Below are 18,741 nucleotides of genomic sequence, written 5' to 3'. Positions count from 1 at the left end.
CTCCACAGAAGGCGGCGTGTGGCGTGTTTTTAAGCCCGTGCAGAATAACGTGGATATTTTCAAGCTGCAGGTGTTTCAGGTACAAGCGTTTAAAAAAAAAAAACAAAAAAAAAACAGTTTTTATAATTGTTTTAAATTCTGAAAATGAGTTTTCATTGAAGCGGTGTCTGCAAAGACTTTTCTGATTTTTATAATTGCACACATACTTTTAAAACTTGTAATCTCGATACTTCCCGTCAGTTTGTCCATTTCACCTCCAGCCCCACATGATCCAGGCCATATTCCTGCTTTTTGTTTCTTCCTTGGTTATTGAAATGCACGCACGCCTTTGGCAGCGCTGCGCGTAAGTGGCCCCTATCACTGCATCCACCACCGAGCGTTGCGTTTAGCAATGCTTATTATGCGACGCTCTGTTCAATTCCCCCGCGACTTGTGCGTGTTTATAAATTAAAATCGGCGTTCGGTTTTTTTTTTTTTTTTTTTTTTTTGAGGTCGGTGCTGAGCAGGTTCCTCCGAGGAAGATTAGAGAAATCACTTTGTACCGAGCAGATGTTTTTTTTTTTTTTTTCTCTCCCTCTCTGGGCCGCTTCTGTGCGCGCTGGAGACGGGGGCCAGAGCTGGAGAGGCTCGGTCACCCGCAGCCGGATGGAGAGGGAAAGAAAAACTGGAAGGTCGGAAAAAAATATCAATATTCATTTTTCAGACATCGAAAAAAAATATTTCACCTCCTTAAAATGCCCCCTTATATACTTAAACTAATTTTTCTGAACGCATCTTGATGTGACACTAAAACAAAGAGTGCAGACTGTCCGTGCAGTAAGAATCAAGATGAACGGAGTGTCTGTGGTTTAACCCTCCGCACCATCCCTGCAGGCAGCCTCCCATCCCCGATTAAAGCAGGAAAATGGGTTGTGACAGCAGACGTCCTCCCCGGCCTTTCTAATACTTTCAAATTAATTTGCTGATTCGTTTCTTCTCTGCTTGGGACCGACCGTACGTGCACGTTACGCACTTTACGTCCGCCGAGGCGCTTTGTTTTAGTTGGTATTGTAGCGCGTTTATCGCGGGGGTCTGTAATCTGGAGAATAAAGAGCCAAAGCGGTGAAGGACGCTTCGCTCGGTGCCGTCAGAGGGCTGCATGCGGCTGAGTGTGTGTGTGAGTGTGTGTGTGAGAGAGAGTGTGTGTGCGTTTGTGTGTGTGTGAGAGAGAGTGAGTGTGTGTGTAGACAACCTTAAAATTCTCACAACACCTGCCACTTCTACACGGATGGAAACTGTTAGATGTATTTTAAAATATTTTCTGTGTTGTTTCTAAAGCTGCTTGATTTTATCCTGACTGAAATGTTAATAACTCAACTTTTACTCCTCAATTTGACTAAAACTTTGAATGTTTCTTTCTCTCAGTACCAGTTTAAAATTCACCCAAGTTATTTCCCTCATCTTCACTCAGTCCATGTTTAGTGGAAACTACCTGAAGGCCTGGTGAGAGAAATGACTTCAGGTGATCAATCTCATATTCCAACATTTTTCCTGCATGTTTTTAATAATAAAGAAGGAATAAAAGGGCAGAATCAGACCCGTCTTACCTCTGCAGCATCGCTCGCGTTTCTTTCAGGTTCCACTTGAAGCAGAGGGAGTGAAAAACATTTGGAGTCAGTTCCCTGTTTTTCAGTGAATAAGAGCGACGCGCTGCGTAAAAAGCGGCGGTGCCTCGGCGCTGCTGTGCCGCTGAGGATCCTTCAGCTGAATGGATTATCTCCTGAGCTTTGATGTCTCCTGGCCTCACCTCACAGGTGCTGAGCGCCGCTCGGCCCTCTGCATTACTTCCTTTCCCCGCCGCCGTCCAAAAACCTGCACCTGAGGGAGCCCGGGTCTCTGCGTGCAGCGCCGGGGCTCCTACAGCACTGTGTTTTATGCATCATCGTTTTAATAAGCACCGACAACATCCCCGCAGATCCCCGCTTCCAATCCTGCCGGCTGAAGGGACAAAACTTTTCCCCCTCCTCTCCTCGCCGCCTAATCCCAGGCTTTACCAGCTCAGCATTAAGAAAATTCAACTGCAATTTGGGATTAGACAAAATACTCTTATTACAAAAGGTTGGTGCAACTTGATAACTTGATACTTGTTCAGGGGTTTATCTCGGGGTCTTACTCACATCGAGAGAGGAGAAAAAACAAGAAATGTAGGGGAAATGTCAGCATAGCCCGACTCTTTTGTGTTGTGAGGGCCATATTTGTTGAATGGCCTTTTTGCATAATTTAACGGAGCCTGTGTGTGTGTGTGTGTGTGTGTGTGTGTGTGTGTGTGTGTGTGTGTGTGTGTGGACACAGAGGACAGGAGGGGTGATGGTATTTCGGTCAGACCCTCATCGGGCCCTCTGACTGCTCGGACTTCAGATGTGGTGGAAATAAAAAGGTGCGTAAAAGTGTTTGACCTCCAGTCAGCAGCCAGGGAACACAAACCCATCAGTCCACTAAAAAAAAAAGAAGAAGAAGAAGAAACGGAGGGGAAAGCGTCACTTTGCGTGCACCAGCTCACTTCATTCATATGTTTGATCACACTCACTGTCCCCATCGGTCTTTTACGTTTGATCTTGGCCTCTGTGCGTAAAAACATGGATAGGTTGATTCCTTAAGGTGCGTTCAGGTGCCCTTATCCTCCAGTGTGCTCCCGCCTGTAAAAAGCAGCATCACTACAGGCCTCCACACAACCTCCAACATTACTTTGCCCCCCCCCCCCCCCTTTTTTTTTTTTTTGGTCCGCCGACTATTGATGTCTAAGTTTCTCTGTCAAAGCGCTCTCGTGGATGACTTTTAAGTCCCATCGGCCTCCACTTTGATACTCCCCCTCCTCGCGCACACACGCACACACACACACACACACACACACACACTTAAAAATGTAATTTCCATCCTTGCGGCCTCTCTCTCTCTGAACATTAGCTCGCTTTCAGCTCAGGCCTCATTTACAGAAGTTGATGTTTTTGCAGAGATCCACAAAAGAGAGCCGAACCGAGCCGCGCCGAGCCGAGCTGAGCTGAGCTGAGCTGCACCTCCGCGACCCTCACAGACACACAGGCCAGAGGGAGAAAATGCGGTTTGTTTTGCGTGTGATGGGTTAAAAACACAATAAAAACATCGACATAAAGTGCAGGATTTGATTCAGTGACCGCAGCTTCTGGTGCTGATTTTTCTTCTTCTGTGGATTCCTCTTTTTTCCTCCGCAGTGAGTTTGAGGTCTATCCCTATTAAACTTTACGTCAACCATCCTCAAATGTAATTCTAAATGGGGATTAGACCTCATTAATATTCATGAGACTGTGTGTGTGTGTGTGTGCGTGTGTGGAGAGAGAGAGAGGAGGGGGTGTATCACAATAAAATCAAAATGGATGAATTTAACTTCTTTCCTCCTGTTTCATTTCTCACGTTCACTTTTTGTTAAGACAAATGTCACGAGAGGAAATAACAGCAGTGATATTAATAAAAAGGCTTCTGGGCCTTTCGGGAAATTTGTGTTTTGTGGCGCTGATAAACTAAAATTCAGCTTTCTGTCAAACGAAACACCTTTGAAACGTTTTAAGCCTCAAAAGAACCTTTTTCTTCCTTTTGCAGCTCTGACAGTCATACGCTTTATTTCATGTAACAGCTGATTTGATGTATTTGAGAAAGCAAGAGGACACTTTTGGGCAGCAGTTCAAAGAAGAAAAATGTCAGATTTTTAGAAGAAAATAGGTTTTAGATGGAGGAAGATTTAGTTTTTTTCACAGGAATAGTTCAGGTGGTCGCTTCCAGTTTCTTGTTCTTCTGGGCTGCATGTAAATAATAATACTAACAAACCTCTTCTAATAAAACGTAAATATCTTCTGAAGCCTCGTTTTTACGCACGCTGGCGCACAGCAGAGCCCGACGCTCTCTGCAGCGCTTCCTCCTGCGGGCCTGTGAAACATTTCCATCTTTTTAAAACCTCTCTTTGGTTCGTCCGGTCTCGGGACCGGGACCGAGAGGAGGGGGGTAAGTGGGAGTGGGCTCTCCCGGCTGCCTCTGCGCGCCTATAGGCCGCCCTCGCCGTCCGTCATCCCGGGGACGCGCGCTGATTGGCTGCAGGAGGCGGATCCGCAGGTGTCCTGCGCTCATAGAGGCGCAGGGCGGAGAGAAGGTGATCAATCTCCATCCGTCTCCATTAGAAATCACCTTAACACTCTGACAGACAACGACAAGCCCCCTGAAAGCAAATGAGTTTGATTTATTTGGCTGTAAAAACACCCGGAACCGCACCGAGGACGCGGTGACGCCCGTGCGCTGCTGCCTGCGTGTTTCTCCGTGATGCTGCTCGCTTTGCACACTGTTGTTTGTTTTTGAGCAAGTCTGCCGCTGTTTGAGTTTTGTGCCCTGCAGACTTCCTACTGCTGGATAATTTTACTGCTGCTCGCCTCTTGTGGCCCGAGAGCTCGGGAGACGGGAAGGAGAAACCCAAGGTAACGTTTCCTCTGTTCTCTGCACTCATTTCAGGTAGATTCTTCTAGTTTGTGCGTATTTTTGACTCCCAGCTGCAGAACTCTGCGTCTTTAACGAGCAGGCGAAGCGTAAACGCGACAGAAAAGTCACTTTTTAAGCATTTCAAAAACGCTTTTTACGTTAAATTGTGACGTGAGGCTCTGTGCAGGATTTCAATTTGCACCGCTGCGCGTTTGTGTTTTTTTTTCTGCGGGAATATCAATTAATCCGCACCGTGGAAGACTAAGACTTGAACTGGATAAATTGAGTCAACTTCCTCCGGAGTAGATAATTTTCATATTTCTATTCCATTCATTCCTGCGAGTTTTTGGAGAGCAATTGGCCATTAAAACGTTTGAACCACTTAGTAGATAATTGGAGAGGCGTGTTTTGGTTTTTGTTAATTTATTTTGCTGATAAGAGCCCTTCTGAAACGCTCTCTCCCCGGAGGTCCAATCTAAATTCTAATTGAGTTCATTTGCACCGAGATCTCGCCTTTTCACTCCGGCCTGGCAGGGCTGGAAGTGCGGTTTAAAAAGCCGCTGGAATCCACGTTTGGTTAGTTCAGGTTTGGTTTGGTCAGTTAGGAGCTCATTGATAAAATAATCTCCCTCCTCAGACTCTAATTTAATTCACACGCTTTAAACCCTTTAAGTTTGAATAATTCTTCACTGAGGGCTAAAAATCAAACTATCACCAGTTTGCAAAAATAGATTTTACGCCTTCAAACCTCCTTCAGGACTGTTTCCTGAATGCAAAAGCAGGTTAGTTTCATGAAAAGTAAAGCAGCTGTTGAGTGCTGAATTAGTGGATTAAGAGTTTCTTTCCCACCAAATGTAATGTTTAATTCAGCCGTTTTTACTGAGAGAAGCAAACAAACAAAAGTGTTTGATGTCCTTCAGTTTAGCAGACTGCGTGGCTGTTAGAAACACGGAAATGGATTAAAATTATAGATGAAGTTTACAGGAAATATTATTTTATAATTTAGCTTTTAATGTGGAAATCAAGAGGTGAAGAAAAAAAACACTTTTTTTTCAATGAAGTTTGGTTCTTTGTCTCCTGAGCGTTAAAATGAAGGTGAACATTTCTTAAAAATAAAAGCAAGACCAAAGTTAATTTATGTGACAGACTCGTAGAATAGACTCCTCAGATCTTCTGAAAAAAGAATAAATTCAGTTCGAGGCCAACTGGTTTATTCAGTGGATTTTAGTTTGAGCCGCAGGAGTCAAACTGGTCCAAAGTTTGACTGAAACAAACAGAAGGAGCGAGTTAGAGAAAGAGTTCAGAGGAGCACAGCTGTGATTTTTAATGATTATCAAACCGCATCCATAATCCATCTTTTTACATGTGTGTGAGTTCAGGCCTTCACACACACACACGTTAACACACACACACAGATTTTACAGGAGGCGACGAGCTTCAGGTTATTTTTAATAAGAGGTAAATTCAACACAACTGCAGCAAAAAAAAAAAAAAAAAAAAGTGACGGGAAAATAAATGAATAAATAAAAAATCTGCGTTTTTCTTTTGAAAATTACATTTTTTCACCAGTTTGCTTTTTGGCTTTAAAAGCGTAAAAGTTTGAGTAGGAAAAAAAAGATTAGGTCACAGTGAATCCCTCCGTGTAATTCATGAATATAATTCAGTGAATTATTGATAACTGTTTGAGGATTTCAGATCAGCGTTTTTCTGGTGTAAAAACTGTAAAGCTCACATGTTTTTACGCAGTTTGTAGCTTTAGAAAATGTAGGATATTAAAAAAAAAAACCTTGTGCAGGTAGCATCTTATGTACTGATCAATAAAAATAATAATGTGTTGATCATCATCCAATATGGGATCAGACACAAACGACAGTGGGAACAAATAATTTACAGATTTTTTTAATGGGAGAGAAAAAACTCAGAGGATCATGATTTTAAAATAACTTCATCAGTTTTCTTTCAGCTCATTTCAGCTAAAGTCTGACTTCTTGGAATAAAAGCAGATTTTCTAAATGAAAAGCTGTAACGTGATGTTTTTTTAATTTGGATTATTCCTCCGCTGAGGTTGACCTGCAGCAGCCGTTTGACCCCCGGTATCCCCCCACAAACTCACGGCTTCACGTCCTGCTGCCTCGAAATCGTTTCCATCCGATTTCTTTAGAATGACGCGTCTTTATTTCTTAGTTTCTCTGCACATTTAAAACACCAGAAGTTGAAGCAAGATTTCCGTCCGTTGAGCTGAAGTGAACTAAAAAAAAGAGACAAAGGCTCATTGGTGATTACTGTCGTAAACTCAGAACATTGATCAGGTTCGTTTCTGTTCGAGTCTTTGACAGAAGTCGTGTTTTCTGGATATTTCCTGCTGTGGGCCCGTTTCAGGTGATAGTCTGCTCCCTTCTGAAACGCACAAAACCTTCTGCAACGAAACCTTTGATTTTCTTTTTTCTTTTTTTTTTCTGAAATGTTTCTGACGATTTCTCCTCCGTCCCGTGTGTGTGCGCGTGCAGTGACTTGGATCGGCCCCCTGTCCCGTCAAGCTGCAGCATCGGGGGAAACCGAACCACTGGCCTGAGCTAGGTGGAGCAGTGACCGCCTGTAGCATGATGTCCTACCTCAAACAGCCCCCCTATGGCGTCAACGGCCTGGGGCTCAGCGGCGCTGCCATGGACCTGCTGCACCCTTCAGTGGGCTACCCAGGTAGGAGCCCGACACGCACGCGCTCACACATACACACACATATACACACACCTTTTTTTCTTCATTAGAGGAACGCACCAGAGAAGAGCCAACAGTGATGAAGGTCGATAAACCTCCAGTGATCATTAACAAAATGACCCAGAAAAAAATACAAGATGATTGAGATTTTTTGGATAATAATAATAATAATAATAATAATAATAATAATAATAATAATAATACTGTCATTATTAATAATTAGTAATAATAATAATGTATTTTGGGCCTTCATGGCCTTTCAAAAAGTTTACACAAATACAAAAATCAACAATTTCTACTATGTTAAATAAAAGTGTGGTATTGTTTAAAAGCAGTTTGACCAGTGTAAATAAAATGTGGGCCATGAATTGTCATTTAAAAAATAAATAATGACGGAGAGCATGAAGGGATTTACGGCTGTCATGGAGGAGCAGGAACTTTTTACTCCGTAGTTTTTATTTTACTTCTGTAAATTCAGTCAGTGCAACAGTTCAGTGTTGCGTTCAATGTTCAATGAAACGTTTCATTTAAATCATGAGAAATACGTTTAGAAAACTTTGAACAATACACGTGTTGAAGAAAAGAAATCCACTCGAAGATTTTCATTTCTCTCTGAAGTCTTTTCATCATTTTTCACCTGTGCAACGTGTCAGCACACCTGAGCACTCTGCGGCTCTTTTAATGCGGTGAACGCGCTCATTAACGCGCCTCCATCTTTCCCTCCGTTTCTGCAGCGACTCCCCGGAAGCAGCGGCGGGAGCGGACCACCTTCACCCGCTCTCAGCTCGACGTCCTGGAGGCTCTGTTCGCCAAAACCCGGTACCCGGATATCTTCATGCGGGAGGAGGTGGCGCTGAAAATCAACCTGCCGGAGTCCAGAGTCCAGGTGAGAAACGCCGCATTTCGCTGCACACTTCCGGTGGAAAAGCACCGAAACACTAAGCTGCCGGGCCACCGTTTAACTCTGCACAGACATGACGATAAATCCGCTGTTAGCTCACGTCAGACAGGTGATATATTTACACACAGGTGCTTTCAAAAGGCAGGATTTCCCCTGCTGGAGTGACTGCCGCCATTCATTAAAACTGAAGACTGACTGTCAAAACCAGCTCCTCAGAGGCCTGGAAATGTCTGCAAGCGGTCAAAGCAGGATTTCAACGGAGACCCCTGAACTCACCTTAAGCTAACTTTTTCCTTTTTGTGCTAAAAGCTGGTGTTTAATGTAATTAAGCTAATTATTAGTTTAAAAAGAGGGCTAGTCGAGCTTTTTCTCTGCTTTGAGAGCAGAAATGTGTTTTACAACCGGAGTAAATTTTCGTTCATTTAATGGAAATGGACCGTTAATGACGTCATTGTGTTTTTAAAATTAATGGTTAGCGAGCTAGCTAACTAGCTAGCCAGCTATAAATGACTTGGACGTCCAATACTGTCAACAAATCCGATTAGGTTCAGTATTTTTGGAGGATTTACAACAGTAAATATCACTAAAAACCAACTGTGTCATGTAACCGAACAGCAGGATCACATAATTCACCTACAAGGAAAATAATGGTAGCAGGAAGGGGATCATTTTACAACAGTTAGCTCTGTGATTTCAGTGGTTCAAGCGGATAATAACGAATGTATGGATCGAGTTTGATTGATAATGGTGACATTATGACAGGAATTAAAATGATACAGACTATTGTTAATTAAAATAGACTGTAAAAACTGTAATTGTTATTACTGTTACATAGGTGAGGAGGAGCAAATGAATGGCAATGGTTGCCACATAATTTCATGCAGGAATCCAACAGAGAAAACAGTTCGTATATAAACAAAATGACATTTCAGACATTTTCTAGCTGAATCAGTTCTTTATTTCATTAACGGCCTTACTGGAGGCTGTGTAATTTGATCTGAAATGTAGGATCTGCAACGAAGAGGTCAGGAGTGCGCCAGCAAACACTCCACAAGCAACTCACCGGTGTAACTAGGATGTTGAACTAATACTACTCTTGAAAGGCATTAGGGGAAAACCAAGGCCGGCCTCTCACACACAATTTGAGTTATTCTCAGAATGTGTGTGTGAAACAAAATGCTCTACATGATCCTACCCTCTCGGTGCTCTAGAGTTACCCTACTGTGTGGTGAAACCCAATAGCCTGTTATCTTAGAGCCGTCTACCAGGTATGAAATTAGACCCCTGGCTGGTCCGAGCCAAGGGGCCGGGGTGGAAATGAACCTTGATAGCTAATAACCCCCAATTTTCCTCCATAATGTACTCCCAGCGTGGCCTGGGAGGATCTTTTTTGTATGAAATGCTGAGGTTGTTTGTATGTATGGTTGCTAACTCCTGGCTGGCGTTCTCTGTTGTAGGTGTGGTTCAAGAACCGGAGGGCCAAGTGTCGCCAGCAGCAGCAGAGCGGCAGCAGTGCCAAAGCCAGGCCGCCCAAGAAGAAGTCTTCTCCGGCCCGGGAGAGCACCGGCTCCGAGAGCAGCGGCCAGTTCACGCCTCCTGCCGTCTCCAGCACGGGCTCGTCCTCGTCTTCGTCCTCCTCCACCAATCACACGGGCCCGGTGGCGCTCAGCAGCACCTCTACCTCCATCAGCACCGTCTCCTCCATCTGGAGCCCCGCCATCTCCCCCGGAAACGCTCCTCCTCCCGCCGTGGCCCCGCTCCCTGAGCCCGGACCCCCTTCCAACGCCTCCTGTATGCAGCGTTCAATGTCAGGCTCCGCCGCCGCCGCCACCTCCTACCCCATGTCCTACAACCAGACGCCGGGCTACGGCCAGGGCTACCCCACCCCGTCCAGCTCTTACTTCAGCGGCGTGGACTGCGGCTCCTACCTGGCCCCCATGCACTCCCACCACCACCCCCACCAGCTCAGCCCCATGACGGCCTCCTCCATGTCGGGCCACCCGCACCACCACATCAGCCAGTCGTCAGGCCACCACCACCATCACCACCACCACCAGGCCTACGGCGGCTCCAGCCTGGCCTTCAACTCCTCCGACTGCCTGGATTACAAAGAGCAGACTGCAGCCTCCTCGTGGAAGCTCAACTTTAACACCACAGACTGCTTGGACTACAAGGACCAGGCCTCCTGGAGGTTCCAAGTCTTGTGATCAGGCTTTTTTTTCCTCCCCTCCCTGCTCGTCTGCTCCCTCTTCTTTTATTTTCCAGATTAGCATATTGCTTGTTTTTAAAGACAAAAAGAGTTTATGAACCATAAGAAGACAAGATAGCAGCAGGAATGCTCAGCAGTCGGACTTTGTTTTTCCTCCCTCTCGTCCTCCACGTCTTTTAGAATTTAAAAAAGAAGAAGAAGAAGAAACGGTCCCTCACGTCGCATGAAGAGAAAACATCAGGAGCGGCTTCCTGACGGCGAAGAGTGGGCTGTTCGGACGCCCCTCCCTGGATGATCTTAAGAAAACCAAACTGTTTTTCAAAACAGCAACAAAAAAAAAAAGTCATTTCAACCAAACTCCTTTGACCACCAGCTCTCTGGCTCTCTGGATGGGAGGAATATTTCCCCTCTGGTGCACTGACAGGAGCTGCCTGCAGTGCCCCTCTTTACCTCCAACCCAATCAAATCCTGTATAGTTTTTATTTCTGAAATTTGTTATTTTAGGATGACAGAGATTTTTAGTCAGCTGCGTCGAGGAGCTGAAATATGTAAATATGTATTTGGGTCAGTTACAGTGACCATGTTTAGTTGGTGTTTTTCCGAATTTGAAATTGTTTATTACCACTTTGGGAGAAAAAAAAAAAAAGAAAAAACCTGTATGTAAATCTTTCCAAATATTCCAAAGAGAACAAATTGGCCATAAAGTTCAGCTTTTATAGACATTGTTTTACTCAGAAAAAAATATGTTTTGGCAATTTGAAATGTCTCGGAAAACTCTCTAAATCTAAAACATAGATGCAGAACTATTCTGGGCCTTTGTCCAGGCGATGGTTAGTTTTCCGGATATTATTATTCTAGCCTCTACATTTTCAAAGCAGACCTCCTCTCTTGGGCATTGTCGTGATATTGGACATGTTTGAACCGCAGCACTTGGCTTGATTATTGGAGTCAGAGCATTTTTATTATTTTTGGAGAGGAAATGTGGATTTATAGCTCCAAAATGACAGTGAGATGTTGAATGTATCTTTAAGGCGACCACCCTTACATACATGTTCATCCAATAAAGATCCGTTAAGTCATATTTATTTTCCACAGTGGATTCTGTCTCTGTTTGGGTCCCAACAGGGAGTCAAGTTTTTTTTTTAGATGCATGTACATCAGCAAATTACAAACTCAACGCTCCTGTTCTCTCTCTTTTGAATTAGTCATACTTTTATTCAAAAGCTTGTTGATTTTGTTTTTTTCCTAATTATAACGGGGTAAATGCAAATTAGCCCATAATTAATACGAGCCGTGAACGCGTGTAGGCCCGCATTTCCATTTTAGAGAGCAGCCGGTTTAATCCTCTCTGTCTCCGTCTTTAAATTGAAACACTAACATCTCCCCTTGCTTTAGGGAGACCGAGTGTCTTTTTAAACTGCGGCGTTAAAAAGCCCTAAATATTGAGCCGGGAGACATTTGATCGAGGCGTAATTGAATGCAGCGCTGTAATGGCGTGATAATTACTCCTGCGCCCTGAGTTGGTTTCTCCAAAATAACCTGCAGGAATTTCACCGCCTCTGATGCGGTAATTACGTAGGTGGGGCCAGGTTAGGGGGTCAGATGTAAGTGTGTGTGTGAGAGAGTGTGTGTGTTATGCCTGCGAGCATAAACGCATTATAAAAAGGGGGGCTTGGTTTTAAAAAAAATATCCCATCCGTCAGCTCTCTGGCAAGGTTGTTTTGAACGAGCCTGTTTTTAACCCGTGAAGGCCGCACAGCGCGGAGGAGGCAGAAGCAGACCTCATGGAAATTAACTGCGCCAAAAAACTGCGTCCTTGTGCAAAGAAATTAGCCCCAAAATGAGCAGGTTGTGCGCACTTTTCCGCCTCAGCATGTTGGTTTAATTAAGAGGTTTTTTTCTGATCATTTCGAAAAAGCAAATAAACAGAAATCAACTGTGGGAGTTTTTCTTGAGGCCTGTTTATTGTCCAGTCATTAAATATGCTCTAATGAGGGCTGCAATTACGATTATTTTCATTAAACGTTAATCTGCTGATTAGTTTCTCCACTGTGGCCGATGTGACCTCTTCATGTTTTTTTTTATTTGAGTCCAAAACCCTCAAATATTCAGTTTTATCGCACAGGACAAAAGAAAAGCAGTAAATCCGAAGAAAACAGCAAATATTTGGCTTTATTTTTAACTTGAAATGACAAACTATTAATTATAAAAACAGTTTAATTTTAGTTCTATAATTTTGAGCCAAGTCATAATTAGACTCACACGATGATTAAGAAGCTGGGAAGAAACAAACCGATTTCTGCTTCATAAAACACTGGTGATATATTTCCAGTATCTTTATTTAGGCGTTTAAATAATAGTTAATAATGTAATAATAGTAAATATTTAAACGTTTGTCGAGGTCAAGATCAGAGAGATCTGAGCTCCATATAACAAAATTTTTGTCTGATTTTTCTGCCACGTTTGTCCTTTTTCTGCAGATATTTTGGATGATTTTACCTCCAAAAATCCCCCAAATGAAACGATGTGACAATGGAAAATCTGACACGTCGTTCTTTTGATTTGATTAAAGGGTCAGAAGGCTGAAATATTGGGCAGCATCGTCTTGATCCCGTCGATAATCCCTCCCATCAACCTGATCAGCCTGATCGATACATATAGGTGCCTCCCTGCCTGTGCGGAGCATGCTTCAGCTGCAGCCCGCCGGCTGTTGTCTCTCTCTGTCTCTCTCTTTATGTAAATGAAGCTCGCAGCAGCTGAATAAATATCTGCCGACCAGGACATTAAACATGTTTGCGCCAAGACGCGCAAACAGCGCAGCGAGCGTCCACGAACAGCGGCGGATTTGTTCGGATTTGCATCAAACAAACATTTGCGACCAATCTTGTGGGATTGTTTAAGGAGGCCGAGAGAGCCACAGGTCTCACATGAGACAGCTGCTCACCTTCAAACGGCCGCAGAAATGAAAAGCGCGGCGGAGGAGAAGGAGGAGGAGGAGAGAGCTCCGTCATTAAATGTCTCCTCTGAGGACGCCAAGCTGCAGCCAACGTGACGGACGTGCAGGAGATGTCCGCGCGCAGCCTGCAGGACACGACTCAGGGAACAGCTGCACAGGCAGAACATATAAAAACACCAGAAAACTTAGATTTTCATCCTGAGCAATTTCTGAAACACAAAAACGAATAAAACAGGGGCGAGAGAAACTAAAACATTTCATCCTTCACACAGTTAGTGAGCTCTAATGTGACTCTAAACAGTGAGGGTTCGTTTCCCAGCATGCAGCAGGAAGCAGAACAAAACGTTATTATAGGGAAAAAAAAAAAAAAAAAAAAAAAAAAAAACAGGACAAACTACAACATTTATGATCCAGATTGTTAGAAACTTGTTTCCAAACTGAAGCTGCAGGAGGAAAGAGAGGAAATGTCACGTGATACAAACAGGCTGAACTGCATGACCGACAGCAGGCAAATGACTTCATCGTCTTCCCAGTTTCCTGCAGCTGTTTGACATCTTGTTCGTCAGTATTCAAATCTTTGCAAACATCCAAGTTTATGCGTCTGAGTCTACAAGGTGAAAGAGGAGCGTCAGCCTCATTTACGTGTCGTACAGGCTTCAGCTGCTGCTGGTTGGGGTCACATTTTTGGAAATGACCATCTTGGGACATAAAACCAGCTTGAAAAATGAGAGAATATTTCCCCCAAAGTCCCACTGGGATGCCACAAAAATGCAGAAATGTTTGGTGAATTCACACTGCAGCAAAGAGTAACAGCCGTGTTTAACAAAGGCTCAATTCAAATTTAGTATTTTCTCCACGTGATTTGTGTCAGGTGATGAGGAGACGGTTAAATTTAAACTATTTTCAGAGACTAATGTTGAATTTTGTCAGTGAAGTCATGTTAGTTTGCTCCTTTCAAACACCACAGGTAGAATCTCCAGCGTGTCACATGTATGAAAACACACCTTGAATCAACAGGTATCTTAAATTAATGTCTGAAGTTAAATCCTGAACAAACTGCACAGAAATAATTCTCAACCTTCAGTTCAGATGCAACAATAAAAGCGACGCGCTCAACATTTTATAACGTACTAAAGCAAAAATCCAAAGTGTTTTTCCTCACAGCCTAAAGTTCCTTTGAATGTATGGGCTGAATATTCATCAGGGCCTGTTGTTCGACATGTTGAGAACTAAAGCACATATTTATAAAGTAAACATGTCGATGGCAAAGTGTTCGAGCTGCAGCTGCAGGTTTGGCTGCTCGATGGAGGGAGGAACCAGAAGTCCTCCCCTGCCTTAGAAAAGGTCCATGAGTGATTCAGTTGATGATCTAATCTATGAGTCAAATAGTTTATCTCTTTGTTCAAAGACCAAATTCTTGGAGTGCTTTGAGAAGATTTTAGGTTGACGCAGGGTTCAACCAGCACGAGGACGCCACCTTTTTAGAGGAAATTTGACCAGTTTCCTTCCGAAAACTGCATGTAATCGATTCTTTCATCAACATTTTAGTCTTTCCAGGGTGGAAAAGCCTCTAAAACGTTGTTAAATTTTTAAATTTGGGGCCAAGGTTGAAATAAACAGATAAATATAAAACCTGCTAAGAAAATAAATGTCCTGGTGGTTTTTTCCATTAAAGGAAGGTCCATCGTGACTGAATACTGAATAAAAAAGCACATTACTAGAGCAGTTCATCGTCTGTGTGTGTGTGTGTGTGTGTGTGTGTTGTTTTACTCTGAGCTGAGGGTCTGACGCCTTCATACTCTGTTCAATGGGACGATCGATCGCACCACCTCGCCTGTTGTCAGCTGTCGACCTTTTGGCCCCTCGCCTGCTCCGGTGAGGGTGTCTGAATGTGGGTGGACTGGAAACTGTTGACATTTCGTTCACACTTGTCCAGGAAATGAACTGGAACCGAGCCGGACCGTTTTTGCATGAGTGGTTGTGATTCCTATCTAGGAAAGAGAAACAGAGACAGGCAGAAAGATAAAGGCAGCGTGCGAGACAGAAAGCGGACTGATCCTCCTGTATTATTTAGGCCCGTGAGACCTTACGGGCCTCGATAAGTCCAAGTGTGTGTGTGGGAGACAGAGATTCGAAGGACCGGGAGATGCACTGATAGCAGCCTGCATGCTGGGACCGTCTTCTATTTCCATGCAGGACAGGAGAAAAAAAAAAGAGAAAACACACTTGTCTTTCATTGGCTGTCAACTGTCGCCAGACCTTGGCATCCCGGTGTGTTCATAGGCCGGTATGAGGAGTGAGAGGTGATCCAGAGGAGGATTATGTTTACCTGGGAGGTTAATCTGGGGTCAACTGTACACCGACATGGGTGGAGTCCAGGCCGCCGTCTCCGGTTTCTCCGCTTTTTTTCTTCTTCTTGCATCTTGTTTTGTTTAACGTAACACACAAAACTGGTGCTGCAGCAGACTTTAATGTGTGTTTTGTGATTTGAAGGGTTTCCTTGGCTGACATATAAAGGTTCGTCTTTAACAAAAAAGCCAACACAGCCACCAACAACCCCTCGAGTCCGTCATCCAAACGCAAAGAGGGCGAGAGGACCGTCGGTTCCTATGAGGGGATTTCACAGCTGAGTCCAGGCGGCCAACACAGCAGAGCTGGTGGACTGAAAGCAGCTTAGTCACCCCTATGACACGAGGCGCTGAGAGCATTCACGAAATTCCTCGTGGGTTTACATAATGTAGGTTTAAGTTGAGCAGAGGACGCGGTCAGGACGACACAGCGTCTTTCCAAAGGGTCGAGCTGCTTCCTCTCATGTTCTTATGACTGAGTGAGGAGCAGCCTGCACACTTTAGGGGGAATTGGCCCATTTCTCACCTCTGTACATGTGACTGTGGCTCATTTTCCTAATCGTGAGACAATAATATATAATATTATATACTGTATATAGAATAATATGTATAGAATACTCTGTAAAACTCTTGTAAATGGTGTTAATTACAGGCCACTGAAGGCTGAGGTTCAGTTAATAAATCTACAGGTTGTAGGAATAAGACAAGCTCTGTGGGGCAGGTACATGCTAACATTAGCTGCTAACGCATTCACCATAACAGAAAGAGCTGCAGTCATTCGCTGATTAATCAATTTCCATTGTTATTTTAAAGTAAAAACTCCCTTGTTTAAGCTTCTCACATGTGAACAATTGCTGATTTTCGTAACATTACAGTTTAAGCTTTTTGTCAGAAAAACAACACGTGACGATCACCTAACACTCTCTAGGACATTGTGATGGTTGTTGCATAAACCAAATCATGACAAGAATGATTAGTCAAAGCCCAGGTGACAAATTTTAAATGCTAATGTTCAGCTGGTACATTGTTTACTACGCTCAACACCTTAGTTTAGCATGTTAGCATGCTAACATTTGCTAATTAGTGCTAAACACAAAGTACAGCTGAGGGGATTCGCTCTGTGTATATTTAATGGTGCTGCATGAAAAGACACCACAGTTTCTACGGTTCATCCTGAGGGGAGCATGAATGTGTCTGTGGTGATCCATCCAACAGATGTCGAGACGTCACTCAAAACCACAAGTGTGAACCTCAAGGTGGCGCTAGAGCAAAAAAATAAAATAAAATAAAATAAAAAAAAATCAGAATCATTTGGGTTCATCCTCTGGGGATCGTGAATGTCTGTTTATAGTTTCATATCATCTCTAACAGCTGTTGAGGCAGTTCAGTCTGCAAAGCGTTGAATTGATAAACCAACACAGAGGAAGACTGAAGTGCTTATCTCCGTATTTGAGGCCATGCTAATCGCTAACATTACATGCTAAAGTGTTAGCATGCGCACTACACGGAGCCTCCCTGAGAGGACACACACATGGGTTTGACATCAATCGTCTGATGAATGCTGAGCAGTGATCAGCGGGCCAAACAACAGAACGCGCTCCAGCAGCTGTTCTGAGGTCAGCGGAGCAGCCCAAACACTTCCTTCCTTCTTTGAAGTGGCTGATGGGAAATCAGACAAGACCGGGCTGGTGAAAGCAGCTCAGGGTTTTTCTGGACTGAAGATGACGTCCTCACTTCCCCGTGAATCGGTGGCGTCAGGGTTTGGAGGGACGGAGCGGAGAGGTATGTGAAGAGGGCTCGTATTATCTCATCTGCAAAGGACGCAGCAGATCCTCCTCCCAAGTCACGGCTTGTCTTTTCCCTCCAGCCACGCAGACATGGGAAAACTTTGAGGAGGCCTGCAGGCTTCAGTGTTTCCCGCGAGGAAGTCGTCTGTGTGTGTCAACAGACCGCCGTCTGGCGCGTTCGTCACATTTCCTCCTTCATTTACTTTGTTCGTCATTAACTAATTTCTCTCTGCATACAAAGCCAGAGGGCAGGAAGAGGAAACGTCTCCGTCTGCGCCTCCGAGAAGCCGTCCGACGTGAGAATTCATCTGAACCTCACTCACGACCTTTGACCTTTCAAATCTGATGAAGATGAAGGACCCTCACCACTCATTCAAAATCTGCAAAGTGTTTAATTTGCAAATATCATTTCTAATTTCAGCCAATTTTTTTGTTTTTCCTATGACCTGAAAAAGACACATTATGATTATAATAACACACATTATGTCCACAAATAAGGAAATGTCATGTTTTTACGCTGTATGCACCAGCAAATGTATCTTTTATTTGCCAAAAGTAATGCACACTGTGTTCATTAATACAAATATATATTATTGCATTTTTTTATTCTGCTAAGAAAGGGTCAGGGGTCTCTGGTGTTGAGGATATTTGACCAAAATTTGACCACGAACATAACTGTTATCTCAGCTTCAGTCTCAGCCGAGTCCTTCCGTTCGTCTCTGATCTCAGTCTGAGGTCGTTTTAATCATAGAGCATCAAACTGTAATGCTTTTTGTCTTACAGGCTTCTCCGGGAAACAGATATTAAATACAGACGTTCTGCACCGTAATTAAGAACTTTTCTGATGATCTTTATGCAAAGTACATCTCATTCACTGAGTCCAGAACCGATAACTAAGAGAAACTTCGCACCATTCGGTCATTTTTCCAGACAATAAGAGCCTTCCAGTTACCCTCCGCTGTCAGCAATTACGTCCCTTTGATGTCTTTAATGGTCCTGACATATTTGTCTATAATATTTTGGGGATCTGGCTCATGCAGATCAGTGAAACAAACCTATAAAACATAGAATCTGGCCCTGAGGGGAAACAGCATCAGTCCAATCAGAGCCATCATTAGATGTGATGAGGCCTCCGCAGAAGCACTGCACAGCTGTTGCACAGAGGAGGAAAAAAAAACAGATAACCTGGATAATAGCAAGTGCCGGAGGCTTGATTCATTTCCAAATGTTAACAAGGCCGTTTCACAGCTCCAGCATGCCGCACAGTATGTTAATACCACTAATAAGCCTATCTCTGCGAGTCATCTCGGATGGCGGAGATTTGAGGCGGTGTTTTACAATAAAGCTGC

At 43.8% G+C, this 18,741-nt stretch overlaps 1 protein-coding gene across 1 annotated transcript; it reads left to right on the top strand.

Annotated features, from left to right (window-relative positions):
• The first annotated feature begins 4,158 nt into the window (after positions 1-4,158).
• On the top strand, positions 4,159-11,386 carry otx1 (orthodenticle homeobox 1). Its single transcript, XM_076743938.1, has 4 exons — positions 4,159-4,475; positions 6,984-7,173; positions 7,926-8,077; positions 9,550-11,386. The coding sequence occupies exons 2-4, from the start codon at positions 7,077-7,079 to the stop codon at positions 10,297-10,299; spliced, it is 999 nt and encodes a 332-aa protein (XP_076600053.1). The 5' UTR covers positions 4,159-4,475; positions 6,984-7,076; the 3' UTR covers positions 10,300-11,386.
• The last annotated feature ends 7,355 nt before the right edge of the window (positions 11,387-18,741 follow it).

The sequence above is a fragment of the Chaetodon auriga genome, chromosome 11 (assembly GCF_051107435.1).
Source record: "Chaetodon auriga isolate fChaAug3 chromosome 11, fChaAug3.hap1, whole genome shotgun sequence".
Lineage (NCBI taxonomy): Eukaryota > Metazoa > Chordata > Actinopteri > Chaetodontiformes > Chaetodontidae > Chaetodon > Chaetodon auriga.
The sequence above is the reverse complement of the archived record's forward strand: the minus strand, read 5'-3'. Positions and strand labels throughout refer to the sequence as shown.